Source organism: Lissotriton vulgaris, chromosome 7 (genome assembly GCF_964263255.1).
Source record: "Lissotriton vulgaris chromosome 7, aLisVul1.2, whole genome shotgun sequence".
NCBI lineage: Eukaryota > Metazoa > Chordata > Amphibia > Caudata > Salamandridae > Lissotriton > Lissotriton vulgaris.
This window is the reverse complement of record NC_141695.1, coordinates 355,283,320-355,305,057: the sequence shown is the minus strand read 5'-3', so window position 1 is coordinate 355,305,057 and position 21,738 is coordinate 355,283,320. Positions and strand designations below refer to the sequence as shown.

Below are 21,738 nucleotides of genomic sequence, written 5' to 3'. Positions count from 1 at the left end.
TCTGGTTCATTACTGCCACCCTCTGGCTCATCACTGTCGCCCTCTGGCTCATCACTGCCACCATCAGGTTCATCACTGTCGCCCTCTGGCTCATCACTGCCACCCTCTGGTTCACCCCTGCCACCGTCTGGCTCATCACTGCCACCCTCTGCTTCACCCCTGCCACCCTCTGGTTCATCACTGCCACCACCTGGTCACCACTGCCACCCTATGGTTCATCACTGCCACCCTCTGGTTCACCACTGCCATCCTCTGGTTCATCACTGCCACCCTCTGGGTCACCACTGCCACCCTCTGGTTCATCACTGCCACCCTCTGGTTCACCACTGCCACCCTCTGGTTCATCACTGACCCCCTCTGGTTCACCACTGCCACCCTCTGGTTCATCACTGCCTCTCTCTGGTTCATCACATCACCCTCTGATTCACCACTGCCACCCTCTGGTTCACCACTGCCACCCTCTGGTTCATCACTGCCTCTCTATGGTTCATCACATCACCCTCTGGTTCACCACTGCCACCCTCTGGTTCATCACTGCCACCCTCTAGTTCATCACTGCCCCCCTCTGGTTTATCACATCACCCTCTGGTTCACCACACCCACCCTCTGGTTCACCACTGCCACCCTCTGGTTCGCCACTGCCACCCTCTGGTTCGCCACTGCCACCCTCTGGACCATCACTGTCACCCTATGGTTCATCACTGCCACCCTCTGGTTCAACACAGCACTCTCTGGTTCACAACTGCCACCCTCTGGTTCATTACTGCCACCCTCTGGCTCATCACTGTCGCCCTCTGGCTCATCACTGCCACCCTCTGGTTCATCACTGTCGCCCTCTGGCTCATCACTGCCACCCTCTGGTTCACCCCTGCCACCGTCTGGCTCATCACTGCCACCCTCTGCTTCACCCCTGCCACCCTCTGGTTCATCACTGCCACCACCTGGTCACCACTGCCACCCTATGGTTCATCACTGCCACCCTCTGGTTCACCACTGCCATCCTCTGGTTCATCACTGCCACCCTCTGGGTCACCACTGCCACCCTCTGGTTCATCACTGCCACCCTCTGGTTCACCACTGCCACCCTCTGGTTCATCACTGACCCCCTCTGGTTCACCACTGCCACCCTCTGGTTCATCACTGCCTCTCTCTGGTTCATCACATCACCCTCTGGTTCACCACTGCCACCCTCTGGTTCACCACTGCCACCCTCTGGTTCATCACTGCCTCTCTCTGGTTCATCACATCACCCTCTGGTTCACCACTGCCACCCTCTGGTTCATCACTGCCACCCTCTAGTTCATCACTGCCCCCCTCTGGTTTATCACATCACCCTCTGGTTCACCACACCCACCCTCTGGTTCACCACTGCCACCCTCTGGTTCGCCACTGCCACCCTCTGGTTCGCCACTGCCACCCTCTGGATCATCACTGCCACCCTCTGGTTCATCACTGCCACCCTCTGGTTCGCCAACGCCACCCTCTGGTTCGCCACTGCCACCCTCTGGTTCACCACTGCCACCCTCTGGTTCACACTTGCCACCATCTGGTTCATCACTGCCACCCTCTCGTTCACCACTGTCACCCTTTGGTTCATCACTGCCACCCTCTGGTTCATCACAGCACCCTCTGGTTCACCACTGCCACCCTCTGGTTCACCACTGCCACCCTCTGGTTCATCACTGCCACCCTCTAGTTCATCACAGCACCCTCTGGTTCACCACTGCCGACCTCTGGTTCATCACTGCCACCCTCTAGTTCACCACTGCCACCCTCTGGTTCATCACGCCACCCTCTGGTTCACCACTGCCACCCTCTGGTTCACCACTACCACCCTCTGGTTCATCACTGCCACCCTCTGGTTCACAACTGCCACCCTCTGGTTCACAACTGCCACCCTCTGGTTCATCACTGTCACCCTCTGGTTCATCACTTTCACCCTCTGGTTCATCACAGCACCCTCTGGTTCACCACTGGCACCCTCTGGCTGGCTCACCACTACCACCCTCTGGCTCATCACTGCCACCCTCTGGTTCACCACTGCCACCCTCTGGTTCATCACTGCCTCTCTCTGGTTCATCACATCACCTTCTGGTTCACCACTGCCACCCTCTGGTTCACCACTGCCACCCTCTGGTTCATCACTGCCTCTCTCTGGTTCATCACATCACCCTCTGGTTCACCACTGCCACCCTCTGGTTCATCACTGCCACCCTCTAGTTCATCACTGCCCCCCTCTGGTTTATCACATCACCCTCTGGTTCACCACACCCACCCTCTGGTTCACCACTGCCACCCTCTGGTTCGCCACTGCCACCCTCTGGTTCGCCACTGCCACCCTCTGGATCATCACTGCCACCCTCTGGTTCATCACTGCCACCCTCTGGTTCGCCACTGCCACCCTCTGGTTCGCCACTGCCACCCTCTGGTTCACCACTGCCACCCTCTGGTTCACACTTGCCACCATCTGGTTCATCACTGCCACCCTCTCGTTCACCACTGTCACCCTTTGGTTCATCACTGCCACCCTCTGGTTCATCACAGCACCCTCTGGTTCACCACTGCCACCCTCTGGTTCACCACTGCCACCCTCTGGTTCATCACTGCCACCCTCTAGTTCATCACAGCACCCTCTGGTTCACCACTGCCGACCTCTGGTTCATCACTGCCACCCTCTAGTTCACCACTGCCACCCTCTGGTTCATCATGCCACCCTCTGGTTCACCACTGCCACCCTCTGGTTCACCACTACCACCCTCTGGTTCATCACTGCCACCCTCTGGTTCACAACTGCCACCCTCTGGTTCACAACTGCCACCCTCTGGTTCATCACTGTCACCCTCTGGTTCATCACTTTCACCCTCTGGTTCATCACAGCACCCTCTGGTTCACCACTGGCACCCTCTGGCTGGCTCACCACTACCACCCTCTGGCTCATCACTGCCACCCTCTGGTTCATCACTGCCACCCTCTGGTTCGCCACTGCCAACCTCGGGTTCACCACTGCCACCCTCAGGATCATCAGTGCTACCCTCTGGTTCATCAATGCCACCCTCTGGTTCATCAATGCCACCCTCTGGTTCACCACTGCCACCCTCTGGACCATCACTGTCACCCTATGGTTCACAACTGCCACCCTCTGGTTCATTACTGCCACCCTCTGGTTCATTACTGCCACCCTCTGGTTCATTACTGCCACCCTCTGGCTCATCACTACCACCCTCTGGATCATCACTGTCGCCCTCTGGCTCATCACTGCCGCCCTCTGGTTCACCACTGCAACCCTCTGGTTCATCACTGCCACCCTCTGGTTCACCCCTGCCACCGTCTGGCTCATCACTGCCACCCTCTGGGTCATCACTGACACCCTTTGGTTCACCACTACCATCCTCTGGGTCATCACAGCACCCTCTGGTTCACCACTGCCACCCTCTGGTTCACCACTGCCACCCTGTGGTTCACCACTGCCACCCTCTGGTTCACACCTGCCACCATCTGGTTCATCACTGCCACTCTCTGGTTCATCACTGCCACCCTCTGGTTCATCACTGCCACCCTCTGGTTCATCACTGCCACCTTCTGGTTCACCACTGCCACCTTCTGGTTCATCACAGCACCCTCTGGTTCACCCCTGCCACCCCCTGGTTCATCACTGCCACCCCCTGGTTCATCACTGCCACCCTCTGGTTCACCACTGCCACCCTCTGGTTCGCCACTGCCACCCTCTAGATCATCACTGTCACCCTCTGGTTCATCACCACCACCCTCAGGGTTCATCACAGCACCCTCTGGTTCACCAGTGCCACCACCTGGTCACCACTGCCACCCTATGGTTCATCACTGCCACCCTCTGGTTCACCACTGCCATCCTCTGGTTCATCACTGCCACCCTCTGGGTCACCACTGCCACCCTCTGGTTCATCACTGCCACCCTCTGGTTCACCACTGCCACCCTCTGGTTCATCACTGACCCCCTCTGGTTCACCACTGCCACCCTCTGGTTCATCACTGCCTCTCTCTGGTTCATCACATCACCCTCTGATTCACCACTGCCACCCTCTGGTTCACCACTGCCACCCTCTGGTTCATCACTGCCTCTCTATGGTTCATCACATCACCCTCTGGTTCACCACTGCCACCCTCTGGTTCATCACTGCCACCCTCTAGTTCATCACTGCCCCCCTCTGGTTTATCACATCACCCTCTGGTTCACCACACCCACCCTCTGGTTCACCACTGCCACCCTCTGGTTCGCCACTGCCACCCTCTGGTTCGCCACTGCCACCCTCTGGACCATCACTGTCACCCTATGGTTCATCACTGCCACCCTCTGGTTCAACACAGCACTCTCTGGTTCACAACTGCCACCCTCTGGTTCATTACTGCCACCCTCTGGCTCATCACTGTCGCCCTCTGGCTCATCACTGCCACCCTCTGGTTCATCACTGTCGCCCTCTGGCTCATCACTGCCACCCTCTGGTTCACCCCTGCCACCGTCTGGCTCATCACTGCCACCCTCTGCTTCACCCCTGCCACCCTCTGGTTCATCACTGCCACCACCTGGTCACCACTGCCACCCTATGGTTCATCACTGCCACCCTCTGGTTCACCACTGCCATCCTCTGGTTCATCACTGCCACCCTCTGGGTCACCACTGCCACCCTCTGGTTCATCACTGCCACCCTCTGGTTCACCACTGCCACCCTCTGGTTCATCACTGACCCCCTCTGGTTCACCACTGCCACCCTCTGGTTCATCACTGCCTCTCTCTGGTTCATCACATCACCCTCTGGTTCACCACTGCCACCCTCTGGTTCACCACTGCCACCCTCTGGTTCATCACTGCCTCTCTCTGGTTCATCACATCACCCTCTGGTTCACCACTGCCACCCTCTGGTTCATCACTGCCACCCTCTAGTTCATCACTGCCCCCCTCTGGTTTATCACATCACCCTCTGGTTCACCACACCCACCCTCTGGTTCACCACTGCCACCCTCTGGTTCGCCACTGCCACCCTCTGGTTCGCCACTGCCACCCTCTGGATCATCACTGCCACCCTCTGGTTCATCACTGCCACCCTCTGGTTCGCCAACGCCACCCTCTGGTTCGCCACTGCCACCCTCTGGTTCACCACTGCCACCCTCTGGTTCACACTTGCCACCATCTGGTTCATCACTGCCACCCTCTCGTTCACCACTGTCACCCTTTGGTTCATCACTGCCACCCTCTGGTTCATCACAGCACCCTCTGGTTCACCACTGCCACCCTCTGGTTCACCACTGCCACCCTCTGGTTCATCACTGCCACCCTCTAGTTCATCACAGCACCCTCTGGTTCACCACTGCCGACCTCTGGTTCATCACTGCCACCCTCTAGTTCACCACTGCCACCCTCTGGTTCATCACGCCACCCTCTGGTTCACCACTGCCACCCTCTGGTTCACCACTACCACCCTCTGGTTCATCACTGCCACCCTCTGGTTCACAACTGCCACCCTCTGGTTCACAACTGCCACCCTCTGGTTCATCACTGTCACCCTCTGGTTCATCACTTTCACCCTCTGGTTCATCACAGCACCCTCTGGTTCACCACTGGCACCCTCTGGCTGGCTCACCACTACCACCCTCTGGCTCATCACTGCCACCCTCTGGTTCACCACTGCCACCCTCTGGTTCATCACTGCCTCTCTCTGGTTCATCACATCACCTTCTGGTTCACCACTGCCACCCTCTGGTTCACCACTGCCACCCTCTGGTTCATCACTGCCTCTCTCTGGTTCATCACATCACCCTCTGGTTCACCACTGCCACCCTCTGGTTCATCACTGCCACCCTCTAGTTCATCACTGCCCCCCTCTGGTTTATCACATCACCCTCTGGTTCACCACACCCACCCTCTGGTTCACCACTGCCACCCTCTGGTTCGCCACTGCCACCCTCTGGTTCGCCACTGCCACCCTCTGGATCATCACTGCCACCCTCTGGTTCATCACTGCCACCCTCTGGTTCGCCACTGCCACCCTCTGGTTCGCCACTGCCACCCTCTGGTTCACCACTGCCACCCTCTGGTTCACACTTGCCACCATCTGGTTCATCACTGCCACCCTCTCGTTCACCACTGTCACCCTTTGGTTCATCACTGCCACCCTCTGGTTCATCACAGCACCCTCTGGTTCACCACTGCCACCCTCTGGTTCACCACTGCCACCCTCTGGTTCATCACTGCCACCCTCTAGTTCATCACAGCACCCTCTGGTTCACCACTGCCGACCTCTGGTTCATCACTGCCACCCTCTAGTTCACCACTGCCACCCTCTGGTTCATCATGCCACCCTCTGGTTCACCACTGCCACCCTCTGGTTCACCACTACCACCCTCTGGTTCATCACTGCCACCCTCTGGTTCACAACTGCCACCCTCTGGTTCACAACTGCCACCCTCTGGTTCATCACTGTCACCCTCTGGTTCATCACTTTCACCCTCTGGTTCATCACAGCACCCTCTGGTTCACCACTGGCACCCTCTGGCTGGCTCACCACTACCACCCTCTGGCTCATCACTGCCACCCTCTGGTTCATCACTGCCACCCTCTGGTTCGCCACTGCCAACCTCGGGTTCACCACTGCCACCCTCAGGATCATCAGTGCTACCCTCTGGTTCATCAATGCCACCCTCTGGTTCATCAATGCCACCCTCTGGTTCACCACTGCCACCCTCTGGACCATCACTGTCACCCTATGGTTCACAACTGCCACCCTCTGGTTCATTACTGCCACCCTCTGGTTCATTACTGCCACCCTCTGGTTCATTACTGCCACCCTCTGGCTCATCACTACCACCCTCTGGATCATCACTGTCGCCCTCTGGCTCATCACTGCCGCCCTCTGGTTCACCACTGCAACCCTCTGGTTCATCACTGCCACCCTCTGGTTCACCCCTGCCACCGTCTGGCTCATCACTGCCACCCTCTGGGTCATCACTGACACCCTTTGGTTCACCACTACCATCCTCTGGGTCATCACAGCACCCTCTGGTTCACCACTGCCACCCTCTGGTTCACCACTGCCACCCTGTGGTTCACCACTGCCACCCTCTGGTTCACACCTGCCACCATCTGGTTCATCACTGCCACTCTCTGGTTCATCACTGCCACCCTCTGGTTCATCACTGCCACCCTCTGGTTCATCACTGCCACCTTCTGGTTCACCACTGCCACCTTCTGGTTCATCACAGCACCCTCTGGTTCACCCCTGCCACCCCCTGGTTCATCACTGCCACCCCCTGGTTCATCACTGCCACCCTCTGGTTCACCACTGCCACCCTCTGGTTCACCACTGCCACCCTCTGATTCATCACAACATCCCCTGATTCACCACTGCCACCCTCTGGTGCATCACTGCCACCCTCTGGTTCACCACTACCATCCTCTGATTCATCACAGCACCCTCAGGTTCACCACTGCCACCCTCTGGTTCACACTTGCCACCATCTGGTTCATCACCGCACCCTCTGGTTCACCACTGTCACCCTCTGGTTCATCACTGCCACCCTCTGGTTCATCACTGCCACCCTCTGGTTCATCACAGCACACTCTGGTTCACCACTGCCACCCTCTGGTTCACCACTGCCACCCTCTGGTTCATCACTGCCACCCTCTGGTTCTTCACAGCACCCTCTGTTTCACCACTGCCACCCTCTGGTTCATCACTGTCTTCCTCTGGTTCATCACTGTCACCCTCTGGTTCACCACTGCCACCCTCTGGGTCATCACTGCCCTCCTCCGGTTCATCACATCACCCTCTGGTTCACCACTGCCACCCTCTGGTTTACCACTGCCACCCTCTGGTTCATCACTGCCACCCTCTGGTTTGCCACTGCCACCCTCTGGTTCATCACTGCCACCCTCTGGTTCATCACTGCCACCCTCTGGTTCGCCACTGCCACCCTCTAGATCATCACTGTCACCCTCTGGTTCATCACCACCACCCTCAGGGTTCATCACAGCACCCTCTGGTTCACCAGTGCCACCCTCTGGTTCATCACTGCCACCCTCTGGTTCACCACTGCCACCCTCTGGATCATCACTGCCACCCTCTGGATCATCACTGTCACCCTCTGGTTCCCCACTGCCACCCTCTGGTTCACCACTGCCACCCTCTGGTTCATCACTGCTACCCTCTGGTTCATCACAGCACCCTCTGGTTCACAACTGCACCTTCTGGTTCATCACGGCACCCTCTGGTTCACCACTGTAGAATATGGGGAGAAAGCACACCTGCCCAGCCTCAACCGGGGGCTGGTTAATGTGTTACTGAATTTGAGCTTCAAGTCCGGCACCTGCTTCCTTATCTGTAAGTGCTTCCTGTTGTGGTTTAATTTTTGTGACAGCCTGGAGCATTGTGCCATACTTGTAACGTTTCTCTGCCTTGCTTCGAGGGTCAGAGAAGAGTTGCAAGTAGGCAACAACTCTGGAGGCGCCGCTCAGGAAGCACTTACAGGGTTCCATCAGGTGCCCAAGTTGAAGTTAATTTCTTTGTAACAATTTTGTAAATGGTTACAAAGAAATTAGCTTCAACTTGGGCAACCTGTGTAACCTTGTAAGTGCTTCATGTACTTCGGTTTTTGAAAATCCGTCCCGTACGCGATTTCGCAGATTTCTCTGCAATTTGGCGAGATTCACGGACCGCGAACGGAACGGATTTTACGCCCATGCTTAAAATAGATAACTGTATCGTAATACTATCCTAAGGACTTGTGAACCCTGAACAGACCGATTGTTACTATTTTGCCCTGAGGAAGCTCTCAGCTTGAGAGCGAAACGCTTTGGCTGATATCGTGTTTTTAAGAGACGGAATAATTATTTTCCAATAAGGAAGTGACTTTACCATATTACTCTGACTTTTTGGACTTTGTAAACTGTTCACCCCCAACGTTATTCAAAAACCCCGGACAGCCACGCAGCACACAAGGACGGCATCCGCAACCACCACCACCTCATCAGGGCGGCTAAGAGGACCTCCTTCAAAGGCCGTCTCAACAACAATGCACACAATAGCAAGGAGCTCTTCAACATCGTGAAGGAACTCTCCAACCCCAGCTCCAACACCAACAATATTCCGCCGCCGCAAACCCTGTGTGACTCCCTCGCCACTTTCTTCCACTGCAAGATAGCAGACATCCATGACAGCTTCAACACCCAATCAGCCCCAACACAACCGACCCTCCGCACACCCTCGACCACAACCCCCTGCTAGCCTGGGCCAACGTGAGCATCGATGACACCATCAAGACCATGCGCACAATCCACTATGGCTCTCCGTCAGACCCATTCCCGCACCATGTCTTCAACAGAGCAAGCTGCTCCATCGCCACCTACCTGCGCAACGTCATCAATCTCTCCCTTGAGACAGCGACCTTCCTAGAGATCTGGAAACACGCCGAGATCAACGCCCTACTCAAAAAACCTAAGGCAGACCCAAGAGACCTCAAGAATTTCCGGCCCATCTCTCTGCTCCCCTTCCTGGCCAGGCTCATCGAGAAAACCGTCAACAGACAGCTAACCCAATACCTCGAAGAAAACAGAATCCTGGACCCTTCCCAGTCAGGGTTCTGCAGCAACCACAACACCGAGACTGCTCTCATCGCCGCAACCAACGACATCAGGACCCTGCTGGACAATGGCGAGACTGCAGCACTCATCCTCCTAGACCTCTCTGCCGCCTTCAACACCGTCTGCCACCACACACTACGCGCACTACTCCACGCCACAGGGATCCGAGACAATGCTCTGGATTGGACCACCTCCTTTCTCTCCGGCAGAACCCAGAGCGTCCGCCTCCCCCCATTCCGTTCCAAAGCCTCCAAAATCATCTGCGGCATACCCCAGGGATCCTCCTTCAGCCCAACGCTGTTCAACATTTACATGGCCCCGCTTGCACACGTAGCCCGACAGCACGACCTCAACATAATCTCCTACGCTGACAACACTCAGCTGATCCTCTTCCTCACCAAGGAACCCATCACTGCCAAAGCCAACCTCCACGAAGGAATGAAGGCCGTCACCGATTAGATGAAGACCAGCCATCTGAAGCTGGACTCGGACAAGACGGAGGTCCTCATCCTCGGCTCCAACCCTTCAGCCTGGAATGACTCCTGGTGGCTGCAGTGGGGGCAGCCCCGACACCCACCGACCACGCACGCAACCTGGGAATCATCCTCTACTCAATGCTCTCAATGACCAAGCAAGTCAACGCCGTCTCCTTCTCCTGCTTCAACACCCTCCTCATGCTCCGCAAGATCTACAGGTGGATCCCGACAGATACAAGTAAGACAGTCACCCAGGCCCCCGTCAGCAGCAGACTCGACTACGGAAACGCCCTCTACGTGGGAGCCCCGACCAAGCTCATCAAACGACTACAACACATCCAAAACGACTCAACACGACTGATCCTCGACGTACCACGCCACGGCCACATCACCCCCACCTGAGAAACCTGCACTGGCTCCACGTCAACAAGAGGATATCCTTCAAGCTCCTCACCCATGCACACAAGGCACTCCACAAGACCGGTCCAGCCTACCTCAACAGACGGCTCTCCTTCTACATCCCCAACCGCCAGCTACGCTCTGCGACCTCTCACTCGCCACAGTACCGTGCATCCGAAGACCAACCACCAGTGGAAGATCCTTCTCCCACCTTGCCGCCAAGACAAAAACACCCTCCCACTGAGCCTACGACAGACCCAAGACCTGCTGACCTTCAGGAGGATACTCAAGACTTGGCTGTTTGATCAGTAGCGACCCCCCCCTCCCCAGCGCCTTGAGACCCTCGCGGGTATGTAGTGCGCTTTACAAATGATTGATTGATTAATTGATTGAAAAGCGCATGCACTATCCACTCTGCCCAACTTCACCTCCAGACACATCAGTCAAAAGCAGGTTTATGCCAGACAACAGTAGGTGTATTTTCTCCTCCGATGTCCGCAAAGACCAAGATAGTACAACAGCTAATAGTAACACGGCATCAAAGGATTCACTGCAATAGTTGCCTTCACAAATTTCCGGCAAAACGTTTTTTTTATTGCCAGTGCTGCTTCATCCCATTCTTGTCACGTGTGGAAAAGTCAGGGGCAACACACAGTAAGAGGATAACCTTCCTTTAATGAATAGAGCAATTCCTCGCATGCAGCGGCTCCAGCGTGCGGCAATAACATTAGATACCTGCCTCAGCGTTCACCTAACCGCCCACCCTAATACTCAATCTATAATGTTCCACATTCCAAATTCCATTATCTCTATACCACACCGCCTTTAAAGGGCAAATAGTGAGCACACATGAGAAGGCTGTTCTTTTGTTTAGGTAGACGGGTTGGCCTCTGTGAGAGATAAGGGGGACCAGTTGCAAAACCAGTGTTTTGGTGGGCATGTAGCCCTCAGGGAGCCACTCATCTAGGGTGGCCTACCAAGTTCCAAACACAGAGAGAAGGGTCCTGCCCTCTTGGGAGTGGACAGAAAAGTGCACTTCAGGATAGCTAGCTGCCACAAATCGCAGGAAGTTGTCACTAGGCAGGGAAGGGTCATAGTAGCCCCCTATTTGGGTGGTAATGGTATTTTTGCAGTTTAAAGTGGATAAAGGTATTTGGATGACAAGGGTGTTTTTAGCGTTTAGGGTGGGTAAGTGTATTTAGGTGGCAAGCATATTTTTAGGGTTTCGGGTGGGTAAGGGAATGTGAGTGGCAGGGAATTTATAGGGTTTAAGTGGATAAGGGTATTTGGGTGGCAAGGATACTTTTAAGGTTGAGGTTGGGTTGCGTTTAGGGGTTTGGAGTGAATATGGGAAGATATATAATCAGAATAAAATGTATTTCAAATGTCGAATATAGATTTTTTTCTAATGTTAATAATACACAATTAGACTAACAGCATAGCGAGGGAACATCTCAATTATTTAGCGATTTGTAGGGGATTTTATCTGGCTTTGCCTACTGTTACATATATATGTATTTAAGTAAGAAATAGAACTATGTACTTCAACCCCCATAGATGTTAGTTTTGGGGTTTTGTTCTCCTTCTATTGAACCCTCTTATGTGTTGTTTTACAAAATGCATTTAGGCAGTAATTTTGTTACATTGTAATAAGTAACAACAAAAAGGTTCATTCTTAGATTATATACTGAGCATATATATCCTTTGTGTTGAAGACAACATATAGAAAGATATAATGCAATTGTACATTGCTGCCAAAAAGCTATTCAGAGTCTGTTGACGAGCTTCATTACCATGTGATTGTAACATGTGACAAGGGCGGGTTTGTAGCAGCATGTAAAAATAACCAGCAAACACACAGTCTCTATGTGAACAAAGGCTTGTAAGCCCGAAATGCGTCATCAGATGAAGCTGGATATAATAGTTTAATAAAAATCTTGCCTGGATGCAGTGGTCCGTTTCTCCTTCTTCGCCGCAGTGGAGGTAGCAGGAGTTGCATTGTTGTGAATATATGTATATATGTATATGTGTGTGTGTGTGTGTGTGTGTGTGTATATGCATTGTAATGGGCGCGTTCTAAAGGCATACGTGGTAATGACATGCATGGTTCTATCATACAACCGTGTGGCCAACGTCGCCCCACCTGGTCAAAGTCGCCACACCTGGACCGTGGACCAAGGTGTAGCCTCAGGAAGACTCCAGTTGACCGCACAGCATCCTCAGCATCTAACAGCATCTTCAGTATCCTGTTTCCCCTGTAACATGACCACTCCATTGAAGTCTATCGCGGTTCCCCCTTAGCCCCTGTAACTGGACTTGTGACTGCTTTGGTGCCAAGGAACTCCCCTACTCCTAATACTTTAGTCTCCCATAGCGGGGCAGATTAGATGAACACAACCCTTAAAAAGTTTTACAAAGTTTCTAAACGTTGTGGTTACCAAAGCGTGTTTGTATTTTAGTGAAAATCTGTAATTTACTTTTTACTGAAAAATCTGCCTCTCCCGAACCCACTGGTGGAATTCTTTCATTTTTGCTTATAAAATATTCCTAAAAATGGAATCTATTTGTATTATTTGTGACGGATTTCTTTTCTGCTTTGTAACTTTCTTGTTTCATTGTTTGGGTACTTCTAAAAACGCTCCACTTGTTCCTTTGTTTAAGCTCGAAGTCACAGCTACCCAGAGTTGAGAAACGTTTTAGCAAACAAGCCTGACTGGACCCAAGTTGGTTCTGTAGGTGTTTTCCTGTGTGAGTTTGCACAACCACACCATATAATACACAACACTTCCTCACAGCACCAAAGGTGTGCTGAAGTATTCTTTGTCGGGGGTGGGTAGGCAGCACCATTAAATCTGAGCAACCTGCCTCAATATTTCCTATTATTAATGACCAACAAAATTTGGAAGCAAGTGAGCTTTTGGGCAGTGAGGTTGTTGTAAGTGTTATGAGGTCAAAAAGGTTATGATTTTCTGAAGCAATTTGTGTATCAGTTCTCCCAGAACTAAATTAAACCTTGGGCAGGAAATATAAAGAGTTGTCTTCAATAAAGCTATCAGGATAGAGGTGGTATGTTATACAGTCCCTAGACTTGCTGCCAGCTTGGGATATGCATAGATGCTCATGTAGAATGTGGCATACACTTTGAGGGGCTGGATCCAGTTCCCTGGAGACTGTACTCAAAAAGGAGGATAGGACGAGTCTCCATGACAGGTTAGTGTCCTTGTTGATCCCAGCAGTCATTCTGATAAAGGGCAGTTGCCTGCCTCAATGTGTGGCTGTGGGATACATGATGCTTTCTGGGAAGTGGCTGACTAGTCGGTTGTGTTGTGGTCTGTTGTTATTCTTCATGCAGATGTTAAGGAGGAACCTATGCATACCACCAGATATGATGTGACTCTCTGTCTCAGTAAATATGGATAAGGTCGAGTCTAATTGATAAAAGGTATCCAGGTGTTTCCGCCAGTGAATATAAAAAACAACATGTCTGTTCTGCCAGGTGTGCCAAAGAGATGCAGAGTGCTGTCTAGGTAACTTGTGTGTCTGGGGAAGATGCGCTGGAACGACTCGTGGCGAGAGCGGGACGAGCTGTGACCCACTGCGAGATGAATGTGCTGAAGGGCTTTGCTGCACCCATCAAAAATGTGAGTTTCTTCATCTTTTCTTATCAGGTGATGCTTTGTGTTTATCAGTCATGCAGTGATCAGAAAGAAAGAACACATTCCTTGCCTTCGGTAATATTGATATGCATTTTCAGCAGATTCCTGGTACCAGACTAGATCCGGAAAAAATCTTGCCAGCCTACCCGCCCACTGGCACGAGGTAGAGCTGTTAGGCCTCGCCAAGAATTTGCAAGCCTCAATGGTTACTGACTCGCAGACTAAATATAATCCGTCATGATGACATCAGTTTGGTCATTTTTTTCCATGAACTAACCTGTTACAGTGGCCTAACAAATCTACAGAAACAGCATAGCAATAAGAAACAAGCATTAACAATACAATAGGTCTCGCCTATTATTAAATTAAAGCCAGTTGCTTTGCTATACATTACCATTTGCAAAGCACATGGCTTTAACTTAATCAAAGGCGGGATCTGTTGCATTTCAATGCTTGTTTGTTAAACTCACGAAGGATGATCTGGTTGAACCCTAAAAACAGTCAATTTGTATGTGCCGAAATGTTTTATAAATATTGACTTCGTAGGGAGAATTTCTGAAACAGGAAGCGAAATCAGGACACATAAGGAAGTGTATTCTGAGGTCCATTACAAACGTGAAAAGTAAGAGGTTGCATGGTCTTGTAGGTTAAATTTAAAGTAGAATGAATAAGATCTAACCGTTACAGTTATTCATTCCATCCGCATTGCCTCCGTCCATCATTTACTTGCTAGTTCCAAATATCCCCCGGGTAGGGTTGAGTGAAATTCAGGCAATTTTCCATTGGGTAACTACTTGAAAGTTTGGGGAAATTATGTGGAGTTACGCAAAATTATGTGAAGAGCAAAACTGGCAGGGCTATTTTATAGCACAAAGGAGGGAAGTACGCATTTTGTCCTAATAAATAGCTAAATTGCACGATGTGAAAACCAGCCACTTGCATTTGATTCGTTTGTATTGTTCCTGTGCTCTTGCAATAGGATTTTCCCTCAAACAGGTGGAAAATTAACGGCATGACGTAAAAGTGTAATTTAAGGCATTTCACATCAAAAGCGTAAGATGAAATGCTGAAAATTAGGCAAGATGACCCCAGCGTAATGAAAAATTTCCTAGTACTAGTGCGTTTCCCACTTTTTCTTACATTAGCCACGCGATCTTCTCTCTCTAGTGCTAAGTAATGGCTCTACATTGGTTGCTAATGTTCCATGTTGTATTTGCACAATTGATAGGTCCGTATTATGCTTCCAACATTGGTTGCATCCCTTAAGGGCACACCTTTGATTCCTTACAATAAGAAGGACTCCACCATTGTTTCTTTGAATGTTGTGGTTTATTTTTAAGTTTGTCGCATTATTTTTGAAATTCTTTCATTCCTTTTCAAGTAATTATCATTCAATTTGTCATGATCAATACATTTCATAGGTTCCGATGCATTTCGGGCTGAAAAGCCCTTCGTCGGGGAGCTTATCTATAAAATACCAAGGACATAGCACCTATACATGAGTTTACAAAACAAAATAATAGTGTACACGTTTTACATTTCACATGATTCTTTTCGTGCCAATGTCAGTGCAAAAGTGTGTTCGTGAAAGAGCGTGTAGTGAAACATGCTAGTGAAACGTTTCTGAGCTTCTCGTGACGAGGGCTTTTGGGTAATTAAGTTGGTAGACTTACGTATCGATATGGAGCTTTTAACTTGGCTCGTAGACTGTAAAGTGAGAAAAACCGTGGTGAAGAAAGTTACATTACAGCGTCCTATTTCCACGTAACAATGTGCCTATGGAAAAGCGTCGCAGTTGTTAGAACTTACGGTTCGTGAACGCCAAAATCATGCGCTTCTCTGCTCTGAATGGATGTTTGCTTCCGCGTTGTTGTCGGTCGGCATTACGTATATGTAACCATACAGAGCGCTCATTGGCTTCGTACGTTACCACGTATTTTGGTGAAAATGGAAAATGGACTTAGAATGTTGGGAATTAACATGGCGGCCATTTTAGAGTGGTCACGGGAAATGTGATAGATATATATGTACTATTCAGGGATACAAAATGAAATAACTCAGTGCAACGCCGAGTTAAAATTAAAATTAAAATAAAAAAAAGTGAATGGTAAAGAGAGCGGTTGGGGTGTGAATGTGTATGATGTATTGTAATGAGAGTGACTGGTGCGTGTCACTAATAGCACCTCAGAACAGACCTCTCTTGCCAAAAAGGCCATTCATATGTCACAGCTGTTACATTTAGCATGTTAACTCTATGCGATCATTTAGTCCATTTGGTTTCATAGAGTTCAATTTGTATATCCAGAAATTCTCCCTGCGTAGGAGATATTTGTTATTGTCTCTGCCTTCCTTTTTTGTAAACACTTCTAGAACCAGGAATTTTAGTTGTGAGAAGTTATGTTTTAGTTCACTGAAATGCGTAGCTACTGATGATTTTTCATTGTGTGTTCTAATATTTGACTTGTGCTCATTGGTGCGAATTTTTCTTTTTTTTTTCAGTCTTCCCAACATATACCTTTCCATATGGGCATTTTAATAAGTATATCACATTAGATGTGTCACAAGTTGCTGATGTCTTCAGTCTGATGTTAAAGCCTTTCATAGGGTGCGTTATAATGTTGCCTCTTATGACGTTATTGTAATTATTGCAATTTGTACATACTCTAGTTCCTTTTTCTACAGTTTTTGACAGGGTGTCTTTTTTCAATAGTTCGCCCAAATTGTTGTTTCTTGAGTATGCAAATATTGGTGGTTGTGTGAATAAGGACTTAAAGTCTGATTCCATGCTCAAGAAAGGCCAATGTTTCATAATGATTCTTTTGAAAGCTGGACTCAAAGTTGAGTATTTTGAAACCATTACTAGTCTAGTGTTTTTTTGTTTTTCGGTGCTTTTTAGCAAATTGGATCTTGGTATTAAAGATACATGCTGTTTTGCTTGTTCTACGATGTTTTTCGGATAACCTCTATCCTCAAATCTTTGTCCCATTTCTTCAATTCTGTGAGTGGCTTTATCCTCATCTGATGTTATTCTTTTGGCTCTTGTCATCTGGGAGAAAGGTAAATGGTATTTTAATGACTTTTGGTGGAAGCTGGTATAATGCTAGTTTCTGTCAGTTTGTTTTCTGAAGAGGTCTGTTTCAAAACCAGTTCTGGTCAGGGTAATCTCTACATCTAAAAACATAATTTTTTCTTTTTGTATTTCCCAGGTGAATTGTATCCTTTCGTTGATGTTGTTTAGAGCTGTTAGTGCTTGTTGTAGCATTTCTTGTGGGTTGTTCCATAGTATAAATACATCGTCAATTTATCTGACTAGAAGCTTAGTGTTGGTTATCCATTTTGGGTCAGAGAAAATATGCATGTCTTCATATTGTTTCATGAAGATATTAGTGTATATCGGCGCCGCACAATTACCCATTGAGGTACCAGTGAGTTGAAGATACCATTGGTCCTTATATTCAAAGTAGCGTGGGTATAAGGTGAAGTAAGCAATTCCATCAGGAACATTTGCATTGGACGATCTATGTTGATGTTCAAAATGGTTGATTCCATAGCTTTTATGCCCCCTGATTGGGAAATTGAAGTGTATAGCGACTTTACATCTGCCGTGCACATTATTAGACTGTCGTTGTCATTGATTTAAACTGTTTTTAGTTTTAACAGAAAATCCGTTGTATCTTTGATGTAACTTCTCATAATTTTTACTGTGGGTTGGAGATACTTGTCCAAGAATTGTCCTACAAGTTCGTGGAAACTTCCCCTGGTGGACACAATCGGCCTTAGGGGAGGATCCTCTAGGCACTTATGTATTTTAGGAACCATGTGTAACGATGGGCTTCTGGGATTAGATTTCATCAGGAAATTCCTTGTTTTGTCCTTGATCGTTCCTTCGTCATGCGCTTTATCAAAAATGTTTTTGAGAATTTTAGTTAACCTAGCTGTAGGGTTTTCATCCAATTTCATGTAAGTTTGAATGTCTGAAATATGCTCCATAACTTTTCTTTCATACATTTCTGTATTCAAAATCACTAGCGCCCTGCCTTTGTCGGCCTTGATACATTTAATATCTTTGTTGTTGGCAATCTTTTTAAGTGTCCAAGTCTTTTTGTGTGATTTTTTTTTTAATTTCTTGTTGTAATTTAATTTTGTTAGATCTTGTTTGATTAAGTTCTCAAACAAGTCAAAGCATTTATGACTGATTGGGGCTTGGTAGGTGCTTATTGGTCTGAGACCCATTAGTTTATTTTCTTGAGATGGTAAAACATTCTCAAAAAAGTGCCTTAGTCACAATTTGCGCATAAATTTGAAGGTGCTGACCTCCAACTCTAATTGCTCGGTACTTGTTGTTGGGACAAACGATGTTCCTTTTTGAAGTAAATTAATTTCATTCGGGCTTAAAGGAAAATCCGAAATGTTACTGACTAATTGTCTTTCTGTGTTGTTTTCTTCTTGTCTTTTTTGGGTTGTGTTGTGCTCCGGGTGGTTGGATGCTCCTTGTATTTACACTATTGCCTGTATATTGTAGTCACTGTTAAAATACAAGCTTATTTTTCTGTTGTTTGTATGCTGGCATTATATACCAATGACACACTTTGAACAAACAAAAAAGCGTAACACATGCATTTATTAAATCTTTTATCTCATTTATATATGAGGTGCTGTACGCATCACCTAGGTCAAGCAATATGCTTGGGTGATGATGGGGCTTTAAGTGGGATGAAAAAACTGTGGGGTCTCTTAAAGGGGCGTGGTCGAAGAAATTAAGCGTGGCTTAAAAACACCCATGCAAATAATCCGTGCTTAGCATAGTGTGCCGCCCGACTGGTATTTTGTTGATTCTATAGTTGCATCCAGATATATAATACAGCACGTAACATTACACCTACAACCAGCCAGGACAATTCAGTTTGCCAATTGTTGTTAGCTTCATAAGATAAATAAGCAACAACTATGGCTTAATTGTATGTATAATATTGAAAATGCTTCCATTTTGAAATGATGAGACTGTGAGAGAACTATAAGGAGTCTCTTTGAAGTTACCTCAAAGGCAGTGAGCAATGGTACTGCCGCAGAGTTAAGATTTATCTGTTCATTGAGGGTGAGGGCAAAAATGGAGAGCCTGATAGGGACCCGCCTCGACACCTGTAAGACCCGGGTCACTTAAAGCCCTGGATAATGACTTGATGCATCGTAAACCACTGCACTGTTTAAATGTGTGATTCCAAGCTTGGTACTCATTCACGTTGTGAATATACAGGTGCCTGTAAGCGTTGCCAAACGTTTGCATTGCTGATTTCCAAAATGACATGTGCATCACAACTCTCCATCAGTGGTGGTTAGAACCCCGTGAACACTCAGCGTCTTCATAAAAATGATGGTGGTATTGTAAAATGAAAGGTTCTTAAAATGCACCTCCCCTTCTCTTCTGTGGTTCAGTCCACGTGACAACAGACATGAACAGAAGTAACATTTTCATGCTTATTGTGCGCTCGCGGAGGTCACTAAGTGCTGTGTGAGGACAGGAGAGGCCCCTTCATGTATCATTAAACCATGGTTCCCTGAATGAGGGTGGCTAATTATCCACTGAGGAGGGCGAGTGCTGAGACAGCATGTCAGAGCACCGAGACCACCACTCAAGTTGAAAAAAAAACCTTTCTAGATGACTTGATCCCTTCTACTGACATCATCAGACAGCGAGCATATCTGAAGCTGCGTGCAGCAACCATCATGGTGTCAGTGTCTTGTGTCCTACAGGGCGCCACTGTTGTCCTTCAGCTACCTGCACCTCTTGGCTGTCTAGTTCCGTAGCTCTGCAATCGGAGGAGCGATTCTGGTGCCGTTCTGATGACATAGAGGGAGGAACTTAGAAAGAAAGACAATTTTCTGCTTCCGAATATATGAGGCACAAGTTATGACAGGAGGATCTCGCAATAAATGCGCAGCTGATCAGCAAAATCAAGGTGATGTGAGCGGGACCCTTCCGAATCGTGTTCCACAAAATGGCGGCTATGGCCGAGACGCCCTTGAGGAACTTGAAGGGGATGTAAACAGAGGCGCAAGCTGTGACATTACCTCGCTTTGAAGATTTTCCTGTGGCATGAATGTGGGTGGTTTTTACCAGCAAAACAATCTCTGTAAAGCGAGAGAGAGACTCTTTAATCAGAGCCAGTGTGCGATCTGCCTGACCCTAAAATGGCTCCCCTGATGGCCGAGATTAGCGCTATCTCATCCCGCAGCGCCACTTAAAACAAGAGATTACAGCGCTGCCAACATTACCTACTAACCACCACTGTCATTTGCTGCTTTCCCGCTTCTCCTGCAGCTAAGGATAATGCCACAAGCTGACACCAATGAAGCCTGGCTCCAAAATAGCGGCCGAATGTACAAGAGATCAGGAAGAAAGTAGAGAGAAGTAGCGTGCACCAAAGCTGCTCTGTACATCATACTGCCTCTGCACTTCAGCCAAAGATCTGCATTTTTCATAGACACTGCTCACAGTGTAAAATGAAATAATAGTAAATACATGCAGTACATTAAATAAATGCGGGCATCGGCCAGCTCCTGCAGTCTGCATATGGTCACTACATATTAGCTACTGGAAAATCTCTGCGCGCCAAATAACCTCTGCACCCAGTATCCCACTGCCTGAACCACCTTGAGTCTTAGCCTTAACACCTGCCACAACTACAGCTAGAGTGCTGCATTCCTGTGGAAAACTGTAACAGGAACATTTGTAGAAGTCTTCCAGCCTGAAGGTGGCGGTGAAGAGGGAAGGTAGAGTGCACCAAAGGCACTGTAAGCCACTACAAAGCCATTGCAAGATGAGGTAGAGTGCACGAAAACCACTGCAAAACCATGGAAACAGAGCCAGAGCTGAGCCTGAACCAGGTGAATGCCAGAGGAGCGGTCGGTGATGATCCCAGACTGCAGGCTGCACCAGCGTAATCGCGGATTAACCCCTTAAGGTCAAAGTTAGAGCAAGGCCGGATCGCACCTGCGGACCCCAAACCCGCTACAAGAACCAACCCCGCCAGCATGGCTGGCATTGGCAGTTCTCCCAGCATTACCAACTTTGCCAGCATTGCCAGTTCAGTTCAGACAGCACAGCCAACACAACCAGCAATGCCAATACTGCCTGCTTTACTATCACAACTAGCACAACAAAGAGACAACAAAGAGACAAGCACCATAGCGGTGTCATCTGCCCAGGTAGGCTGTAAAACCTCCACCGCGGCCACCAAAACTACCGCTATCTTCAGGTAAATACAGGAAACAGTCCTCAACCCGACACATAATTTCGCTTTGGCACATATCAACCTCTTTGAATTGACGACAAAGAATCCAGGGCTACATTCAAAAAGTCAAAAGCAGAACCAGCTATCTCAGACTCTCCAATCAAAGCCAAACCAGACCTAAATAGTACAATGGACATGATTTTTTAAAAATTGGCTGAGGTACATGACCTGGCAAAATCTACAAAACAAAACACTGACTCCATGAAGCTGGAACTCACCGCCATCAGGGCAGACATGAATACAATGAACAAAAAAATTAATGATGCATAACAAAGAATAAGCGACGTAGAAGACTTTACCACTCA

General features: G+C 49.0%; 1 protein-coding gene across 2 annotated transcripts in view; it reads left to right on the top strand.

The window, feature by feature from the left end:
- LOC147701576 (dickkopf-related protein 3-like) overlaps window positions 1-21,738 on the top strand; it is an 879,371-nt gene that overhangs the window by 666,834 nt on the left and 190,799 nt on the right. For both annotated transcript variants that reach the window (XM_086930237.1, XM_086930238.1), the window contains one exon: window positions 13,982-14,126. In XM_086930237.1, the coding sequence (XP_086786363.1) occupies window positions 13,982-14,126 (145 nt within the window). The remainder of the gene's footprint in view (window positions 1-13,981; window positions 14,127-21,738) is intronic.